Genomic DNA, 10,385 nt, shown 5'->3' on the forward strand with positions numbered 1-10,385 from the left:
CCGCGTACCGCAAAAAAAAAAAAAAAAAAAAAAAAAAAAAAAAAAAAAATAGAGCAAAAGTTGATATTACCACATTGCAAATAAATTACAAATATGTTTTGTGTGCCAGATCTGCAGGAACACAGAAGAAGAAGGGATAAAATGTATTTGATTTTACAATGAAGTACTGAGACTTAAACCAAAATTTGATACTTAAACAGTACAGCTAGATGTTAATGAGTGAGTGGGTCATGCAAAGTGATAATCTGTAGCTACATGATGAATTCTTCAGTGGTTAGAATTTATCTATCTCCTCTAAAACCACATCTAATTTTCTAATATTTAAAAATTTTCTTAGAAGGCGTTAAGTATTGTTTAATTGTTTAAATTTAGCAGGAATCATTTTGTTTATGATTCCATATCTGAATAAGCTACTTCATGGTGCACACAGGTTAATGTGTCAATCTAGGACATTAAGTGCAGTGACCCTGCTGTACATTTTAACCCTTAGAGGCTTTTACTCCATCTCCCATCTCCATTGTCCCATTGCATTCCTCCAACAATTGACCATTTCCTATCCTCTGGTAGGGGAGAGGGAAGAGATCCTATTGAAAACACTGCCCTTACATCTCGAATATTTTTAGACAATATACCCTCCCTTCCCTTATTTATCATTACTGAACGCTAGTTTTCCATCAGCTATGAAAGTTTTCTTTTGTATTTTTTTCTTTTTTCTATTGTGGTAAAAGCACATAATGTAATATTTACCTTCTTAATAATTTTTAAGCATACAGTTAAATAGTATTAACTATATTCTTATTGTTGTAAGACAGAGCTCCAGAATTTTTTCATCTTGCAAATCTGAAACTCTATACCCATTAAGTAACTCCCTTTTCTCCCTCCTTCCAGCCAGTAGTCTACTTTCTGCTTCTGTGAATTTTATTACTTTAGATACCTCTTATAAGTGGAATAATATACTGTCTTTTTATAACTGACTTATTTCACATAACATAGTAGCCTCAAGATTCATTAATATTGCAATATGTGACAGAATTTCCTTCTGCTTTAAGGATGAATAATATTCCATTGCATATATATACCACATTTTCCTTAACCATTTATCTGTTGATAGACATTTGATTGCTTCAACTCTTGGCTATTGTGAATAGTGTTGTTATGAACATGGGTATATTTCTTTGAGACCCTGTTTTCAATTCTTCTGAATACATTCCTAGAAGTTGGATTACTGGATCATTTAATAGTTCTATTTTTAAACTTTGAGAAACTATGTTTAAAAATACCATACCACTACCATAATGGTTGCACCATTTTGCTATCCAACAAATAAGGCACAAGGGTACCAAGTTCTCCACATCTCGCCAACACTTGTTACTTTCTGTAATTTTTAAAATATTAATCATCTTAACATGTGTGAGCTGATATCACATTGTGGTTTTGATTTGCATTTTTCAGGTGGTTAGTGATGATGATCATCTTTTCATATGTCTGCTGACCATTTGTATATCAATTTGGAGAAATATCTATTCAAATCCATTGCTCATTTTTTAATCAAACTCTTTGATTTTTGTTGATGAGTCATAGAAGTTCTTTATATAAGTTGGATATTAACCCCTTATCATATGATTTGCAAATATTTTCTCCCATTTTTTAGGTTACCTTTTTACTCCGTTGATTGCGTTCTTTGATGCACAAAATTTTTTAAGTTTGATGCTGTCCCATTTGTCTATTTTCACTTTTGTTTTCTGTGTTTCTGGTATTATATAAAAGAAAGTATTACCAAGTCATGAAGGTTTTCCTATATGTTTTCTTCTAGGAGTTTTGTAGTTATAGGTATTACGTTCTTATAGGTCTTTAATCCATTTTGAGTTAATTGTTGTATATAGTGTAAGATAAGGGTCAACTTCATTATCTGGCATGTAAACATCTAGTTTTCCCAACATCCTTTGTTGAAGAGATGGTCTTTTGCCCATTGAGTTGTCTTGGCACTGCTGTTGAAGATCCTATGGCCATATACCTGGAGGTTTATTTCTGGGCTCTTTATTCTATTTCATTGGTTTATTTGTCTGTTTTTATGCCACTACTATACTGTTTTGGTTACTGTCACTTTGTAATATGTTTTGAAATCAGGAAGTTGAGTCCTCAAACTTTGTTTTTCTCAATAAACCGACAATTCTCAATAAACAGACAATTCTCAATAAATAAACAATTCTCAATAAACAGAATTGTTTATTTGAGGTTCCCTAGAGATTCCATGTGACTTTTAGAATGACTTTTTTTCTATTTCTGAAAAAAAATGCCATTGGGATTTTGATAGGGTTTGTGTTGAACATCACTGTGGATAATATACACATTTTTAAATTTTTAATTGAGGTATAGCTGACGTAAAATTTTATATGTTTCAGGGCTTCCCTGGTGGCACAGTGGTTGAGAGTCCGCCTGCTGATGTGGGGGACACGGGTTCGTGCCCCAGTCCAGGAAGATCCCACATGCCGCGGAGCGGCTGGGCCCGTGAGCCATGGCCGCTGAGCCTGCACGTCTGGAGCCTGTGCTCTGCAATGGGAGAGGCCACAACAGTGAGAGGCCCACGTACGGCAAAAAAACAAAAAAAAACAAAAACAAAAATTTTTATATGTTTCAGGTGTACAACACAGTGATTCACAATTTTTAAAGGTTATACTCCATTTATAGTTATAAAATATTGGCTATATTCCCTGTGTTGTACAATATATCCTTGTAGCTTGTTTATTTTTTACATAGTAGTTTGTACCTCTTAATCCCCTACCCCTACCTTGCCCCTCTTGCCTTCCCTCTCCCTACTAGTAACCACTAGTTTGTTCTCTATGAGTCTGTTTCTTTTTTGTTGTATTCACTAGTTCATTATATTTTCTAGATTCCACTTATAAGTGATATCATACAGTATTTGTCTTTCTCTGACTTATTTCACTCAGCATAATACCTTCCAAGTCCATTCATGTTGTTGCAAATGACAAAATTTCATTCTTTTTATGTCTGAGTAGTATTCTATTGTATATATACACCACATCTTCTTTATCCATTCATCTACTGATGTACACTTAGGTTAATTCCATATCTTGGCAACTGTAAAGGTTAATTCCATATCTTGGCAACTGTAATTAATGATGCTATAAACACTGGAGTGCATGTATCTTTTCAAATTAGTGTTTTCATTTTTTTTTTAATATATATACCCAGAAGTGGAACTGCTGGGTCATATGGTAGTTCTAGTATGCACATGTTAACAATGTTAAGTCTTCCAATCCATGAACATGGGGCGACTCTTCATGTATCTATGTCTTCTTTAATTTCTTTCAGCAATATTTTGTACTTTTCTGTGTACAAGTCTTTAACCTCCTTAATTAGGTTTCTTCTAAGTATTTTATTCTTTTTTTTTTTTTTAGCGGTACGTGGGCCTCTCACTGCTGTGGACTCTCCTGTTGCAGAGCACAAGCTCCTGACACGCAGGCTCAGCGGCCATGGCTCACGGGCCCAGCCGCTCCACTGTATGTGGGATCTTCCTGGACCGGGGCACGAACCCATGTCCCCTGCATCGGCAGGCAGACTCTCAACCACTGCGCCACCAGGGAAGCCCTATTTTATTCTTTTTGATACTATTGCAAATGAGTTAATTTCATTTCCTTTCCAGATCATTAATTAATGTATAAAAATGCAACTGATTTCTGTGTATTGACTTTTTATTCTGAAACTTAGCCAAATTCATTTATTAGTCTAACAGATTTTTGCATGTGTGGAATCTTGACAGTTTTCTACATATAAGATTATGTCCTCTCTGAATTCAGAGATAATTTTACTTCTCTTTTTTCTTTTCAACTTAGATGTCTTTATTTCTTTTTCTTGTCTAACTGGTTTGACTAGGACTTCCAATACTATGCTGAATAGAAGTGGTGAGAGCAGGCGTCCTTGTCTTGTTCTTGACCTTAGAGGAAAAGCTTTCAGTTTTTTAACCATTGATTGTGCTGTTAGCTGTGGGTTTTTCCTAAGTGATCTTTATTATGTTGAGGTAGTTTCCTTCTATTCCTAGTTTGTTGAGTGTTTTTATCATGAAAGGGTGTGGAATTTTGTCAAATGATTTTTCTCCATCAGTTAAGATAATCATGTGGTTTTTGTCTTTCATTCTATTAATGTGGTGTATTACATTGGTGATTTTCCTACGCTAACCAGTCATCTATTCCAGAAATAAATCCACTTTGTCATCGTGTATAAGCTTTCTAATGTGCCGTTGAATTCAGTTTGTTAGTATGTTGTTGAAAATTTTTGTTTTAATATTCATCAGGAATATTAGTCTATAGTCTTCTTTTCTTGTAGTGTCTTTATCTGTCTTTGGTATCAGGGTAATGCTGCTCTCAGAGAGCTTAGAAGTGTTCCATCCTCTTCAGATTTTTGGAAGATTTTTAGAAGAATTAGTGTTAATTTTTATTTAAATATTAAGTAGAATTCTCCAATGAATTCATCTGGTCCTGGGTTTTCCTTGTTAGGAAGTTTTTTAATACTATTTAAATCTTACCCATTGTTAAATTGTTCAGATTTTCTGCTTCTTCATGATTCAGTCTTAGTACATTTCTAGGGATTTATCCATTTCCTCTAGGTTATCCAACTTGTTGGTATACAATTATTCATAGTATTCTCTTCATTAAGTTGTTTCTCTATGTTCTCACCAATTACTTTAAATTCTTTGTTGGGCAGCTCATAGATCTGACTTTTTCTTTTTTTTTTTCATGTACCAAAATGTTCATTGCAGCTCTATTTACAATAGCCCAGAGATGGAAACAACCTAAGTGTCCACCATCGGATGAATGGATAAAGAAGATGTGGCACATATATACAATGGAATATTACTCAGCCATAAAAAGAAATGAAATTGAGCTATTTGTAATGAGGTGGATAGACCTAGAGTCTGTCATACAGAGTGAAGTAAGTCAGAAAGAGAAAGACAAATACCGTATGCTAACACATATATATGGAATTTAAGAAAAAAAAATGTCATGAAGAACCTAGGGGTAAGACAGGAATAAAGACACAGACCTACTAGAGAATGGACTTGAGGATATGGGGAGGGGGAAGGGTAAGCTGTGACAAAGCGAGAGAGCAGCATGGATATATATACACTACTAAACGTAAAATAGCTAGTGGGAAGCAGCTGCATAGCACAGGGAGATCAGCTCGGTGCTTTGTGACCGCCTGGATGGGTGGGATAGGGAGAGTGGGAGGGAGGGAGATGTAAGAGGGAAGAGATATGGGAACATATGTATATGTATAACTGATTCACTTTGTTATAAAGCAGAAACTAGCACACCATTGTAAAGAAATTATACTCCAATAAAGATGTAAAAACAAAAAATCAGTTTCAGTTTTTGGAGTTTTTGTTTGTTCCTTTGATTGGGCCATGTTTCTGTGGTGTGTGTGTGTGTGTGTGTGTGTGTGTGTGTGTGTGTATTTTTTTTCTTGGATTGGCACTCTTAGGCTTTGTATAGAGCCTTTGTGAAGAGTAAGACCTTTCACCAGTTAGCCCAGCTGGAGGTTCCTGAACTTCTCAAACGTTTTCTCACCTCTTGCTTTCCCCATGTCTGCCTGCAGAACTGCAGCTCTGCATCTCCTTGCTTCAGCTTTCACTAGCTTCCAAACTTCTTCTGGTCCTATAAGCACTCTGTGTCAGGCAAGACAGAAACCAGTCCCTTGAGTAGCCACCAGACAATCCAGGCTGTTGGATATACAGTCCACTCTTGTTTTTATCTCAAAGGAGGATCCCTGCTATACAAGGTTTCTTCTTGGTGCCTCCACACCAAATGCTGAGATTCCTTTTGTTGGAATCTCTTCTTGGTTTTGCAGAGGCCTGGGTGCTGTAGTTTTTCAGCTGGTCTCTAGAGCCCTTACAAAGGTATTGTGTCCACATACTGTTGTTAACTCAGCATCTCTGTGGGACAAAGAGGGCATAGCTTCCTAGTCGGCCATCTTACTAAAGTCACCATTTTCTAAGTCTAGAGTGGATTATCTTGTTTTACGATCACCACTTGTTGTCTTTTGTATTTTCACTTTCTTGAACAAATGATTCTCTTATCACTCTTTTCTCCATGTCGTAGCCATAATATAGCCTCTATTGTACTTATTCATATTCAAAATTAACTTTGTTTTTATTTTACTCTATTTTCCTATCCACTCAGACTCCCACTATTAACTCAGCAAATCTCAATGTCAAGATAGATGACGTAGGCAAAATCAAAAATCTATCAAAAATCTATGTTTATTGGGGCTTCCCTGGTGGTGCAGTGGGACACAGGTTCAAGCCCCGGTCCAGGAGGATCCCACATGCCATAGAGCAACTAAGCCCGTGTGCCACAACTACTGAGCCTGTGCTCTAGAGCCTGCGAGCTACAACTACTGAGCCCATGTGCCACAACTACTGAAGCCCACATGCCTAGAGCCCATGCTCCATCACAAGAGAAGCCACCACAATGAGATGCCTGTGTACCGCAACAAAGAGTAACCCCCACTCACCACAACTAGAGAAAGCCCACGCAGGAACGAAGACCCAATGCAGCCAAAAATAAATAAATAAAATAAAATTTAAAAGTAATCTATCTTGGGATTCCCTGGTGGCGCAGTGGTTGAGAGTCCGCCTTCCGATGCGGGGGACGCGGGTCCGTGCCCCGGTCCGGGAAAATCCCACATATCGCGGAGCGGCTGGGCCCTTGAGCCATGGCCGCTGGGCCTGCGCGTCCGGAGTCTGTGCTCCGCAACAGGAGAGGCCACAACAGTGAGAGGCCCGCGTACCTCAAAAAAAAAAAAAGTAATCTATCTTTATTGTTCCTTGTGCTATTTAATATTATAGCTACTATTGCCACATCCTAAGTCTCAGTTACTTATAATCATTTACCCTCTTTAAACTTTAATAACATATATATCCCATGCACGTGTGTATGTGTGTGTATATTCTGTATCTATTTCTCTATTATCTATCTATAATAGTGACAGTAAATTTCTGAATTCTGATATGTTGTGTTTAGAAAGTATCATGTAGGGAATTAGATGATCGATGAATGCATTAACATAATGAGAAAAATTCTCCAGGTGTGAATTCTCATGAAGGATTTATTTTATATGTATACAATAACGATTTCATAGTAAGGATCTTTTGTGATAGAAGACCATTGTGAAGACAGTTGTAACAAAGAAAAGGATCCATCAATATATTTCATACTACATATGGACAAGTGAAGGCTCTTCTTTGGTTTATATTTCTAGCCAGTTTATACTTTTGGAGCTCACAAAGTTTTGCAAGCTTCTGGTTGAAGGGAACACTTTTTCCTCAATCGATTGTTTCTAACATGGCCACTGTGGATTCCTAGTGGTCACAGTCATGCTTCATAACTTGAAATTAAACTTCAGTGCCACTAAAAACATTATTTTAAGCGAAGAGTAGTTTTGATCTTTAGCTCTTTGCTTTCTCTGTTGTATTATTCAGCAGCCTTTTCCACATTTACAACTCCATTTTCCACATTTTGCCTCTTTTGGGGGGAGCACAAATATTTCAGGAAGACTTTAGAGCTTTGGAAAGGCATCCTGCAGTTTTTTTGCATTAGTGTTTACTTTTTACAGCATTACATTTAATATTGTTTATCTTGATTCCTGACTTTTTTGGAGGGAAATGAGAGTGCTTCATTTCCCTCACGCTGGTCCTGGCACTGAGAAAAGTACTCAAAGAGGATGGTTACAAAGACAACAAACAAACCTTCCCAGAATTCTGTCAAACAGGCCAATTAATTAAACAAAGTAGATATTACATATCTAAGCATACTGGACAGCCAGTAAGTGGATTTTCTCACTAATTTAGAGAAAACCCACTGCTAGAAGTGTGGGTAGGTAAGAAAGATAATAAAGCTTTTCAAGGGTGAGCACTTCCTTTTGCTTCTCTTGCCTCATAGAACTGTAGTTTTTTCTTTTACACAAGTTTAGTGCCACATTCTTCTCTTTGCAATGGACAGACAGGTGATATATGCTGATTTAAACGTATCCAGGAATGCTGGCCTTGAAAGCTCATCACCCCCATCTCTTCCTCAGAGTAAGTGGCTTTAATTTTCCTTTTGGCATTTGTATATCTTCCATAGTTAGATTTTTCTCTTAAAACTGTAGCTTTAAATCATGGCTTTGAAGATGAGCAGCAGCTATATTAATGTTGAATAGATATAACATGGCCTGTCCGTAGGTAATCACAAATGTGGGAAAAAGCACATACCTTATAGATTTCTTTTTTATCAAGATACTTTTGTGAAAAATGAATATAGTTCCTATTACTGAGCCTTGGCTAAAGGATCCTGAAGAAATATTTTACATGCATGAACAAAGAAATATTTTGATTTTTTTATTTGTTTTTTTTGCCACACCATGAGGGATGCGGGATCTTTGCTCCCTGACTGGGGATAGAATCCGTGCCCCCTGCGATGGAAGGACAGAATCTTAACCACTGGACCACCAGAGAAGTCCCTTTTTTGTTGTTTTTGCTTTTGTTTTTTTTTAACAAATGAATATTATTAGAGATTTTTTACTACCTTGCTGTAATAGTAACCTACCTTATTTCAAATCCCTCTATAAAATACTGTGATTAAGTTCCAATGCATTTGCATCCGTGGCATTCCTTTCAGAATACAAAGTGTAGGCTCAATGATTAACATCGTTCACCCTTCAAAGGAAAGGGAAAAAAATGTTCTGAAAGAAAATTATGTTCAAGATCAAAAACTTGAATATAATAACAATCTGATGTTTTTTAAATTGAAAAGTATAACAGTTTAGAAGGATTTAAGCCACAAACCACAGGAGAATAACACTGATGCACTTATTTCATACTGGTTGAAGTTGGCAATTTTCTGTATGTCAGAGGAGTTAGTATTCTGAGTGAAAGAGATGGGGAATTCTAATGTGAGGTCATAGGTGATGGATTCCATGGCCTGGGGATAGATGAAGAGAAACTACAAATTAAGCAGAAAAAAAATGTATAAAATCATCAGGATATAGTATCACATTCTGAAGTCAAACCAAACTTACTAAACATCAATAATATTGCAACTTTTATCCAACCTGATATTCATTCCATAGTGTGCTTGGCAAGCGGGTTGTATCTTTTTAGGATGGTTTGGTATAATTTGAAAGTATTAAGTTATCAGTGTTCTAAATTGGAGATTGAAAAGTCTTAGGGTTATCAAATAGTTTCATGATACCATTCATTTGGAGGTTATGGGAAATTGGAGAATTTTGATAATTACAGTGAGAATTTGTCAAGCCAAGGTTATTTTTTGATGCGAAAGAGAAAGACTTTCTGTTCCCTATTCAGATCTAGCAGAAGTGGAGAGAAAGGAGGATGGTGTTGGAAGATATTGGAGAATGAAAATAGAGAAAGACAGCGAGATTTTCCTTAAAAGCCACTCTCTGTGATCCCAAATCAACGAGGCCAGAAAATCTGTCTATTCTAATTGTCATCATTATTCCACAAAATATCATTCTAAAAGTAAATCTGAGAAAACATAGAATAAAGTCAGAACAAAAATGTATGACTACAAAACGCTTGTCAACTGAAAAAAAATGCCTAACCTAAAAGTTGAGAATTATGTATTTGGTGGCTTTACAGAGGACTATAGCTAAGAAGGCAGCCTCTCTGATAGTTCTGAGGAAATGTCCCCAAGCAGTAAGGGAGAAGTTGGGATATACAGGAGTTTTGCTAAAAAAAAAAAAAAAAAAAAAAAAGAATGTAGTCAAACATCAAAAGATTACTGCTAATCACAAAAATAGACACCTCAAGTTAATGATTTTAGTGCTTTTCTATATGTGGGAAGATGCAAAAGTCTGGGCTCATTGAAATAATTCCTTTGACATGCATCTTAACTATCTAGGGCCAGTATCCTGTTTTTCTCCATCCTGGATTCCCCTCAAGTTTTACTATCCGGGCAGCTGCACTGGCTGGTGGTTTTAAGGTCGCAACATCCTTTGTTTACTGAAATGGCAGGTGACGTTCTTTCGCCACACATTGATCTGGTATTACAATTCTTGTGAAACTATCACTAAGCTCTTTGGCTAAACAGTTTAGCCAAAATGATAACTATAGAATAGTGATTATATCAAAAGCAGTCAGGAAAACCAGAGAGAGATGTGAGTTGTGATGAATCTGGTTGAGAGACAAAGGTATGCTTCCTGGGAGAAGAGCCTTTTAAAAGATGGACCAGTGCAGGTGCAAGATCTGTGGGATGAGAACATGCCTGTCGTCTTGTAGGAGGAGCTCATAGGTTAGTGTGAAATGACAGAGCATGTCTGCATGGAAAGCAGCAGGAGACGAAGTTAGAGACATAAAGGGAAGCAGGAAT

The 10,385-nt window shown here is 36.6% G+C and overlaps 1 protein-coding gene across 1 annotated transcript in view; it reads left to right on the plus strand.

Annotated features, from left to right (window-relative positions):
* The first annotated feature begins 8,010 nt into the window (after nt 1–8,010).
* The window catches only part of KLRB1 (killer cell lectin like receptor B1), a 9,648-nt gene continuing 7,273 nt past the window's right edge, over nt 8,011–10,385 (plus strand). The window contains exon 1 of the mRNA XM_007469354.1: nt 8,011–8,095. Within this exon, the coding sequence (XP_007469416.1) occupies nt 8,011–8,095 (85 nt within the window). The remainder of the gene's footprint in view (nt 8,096–10,385) is intronic.

This window comes from Lipotes vexillifer, unplaced genomic scaffold, assembly GCF_000442215.2.
Source record: "Lipotes vexillifer unplaced genomic scaffold, Lipotes_vexillifer_v1.1 scaffold395, whole genome shotgun sequence".
In the NCBI taxonomy this organism is placed as follows: domain Eukaryota; kingdom Metazoa; phylum Chordata; class Mammalia; order Artiodactyla; family Lipotidae; genus Lipotes; species Lipotes vexillifer.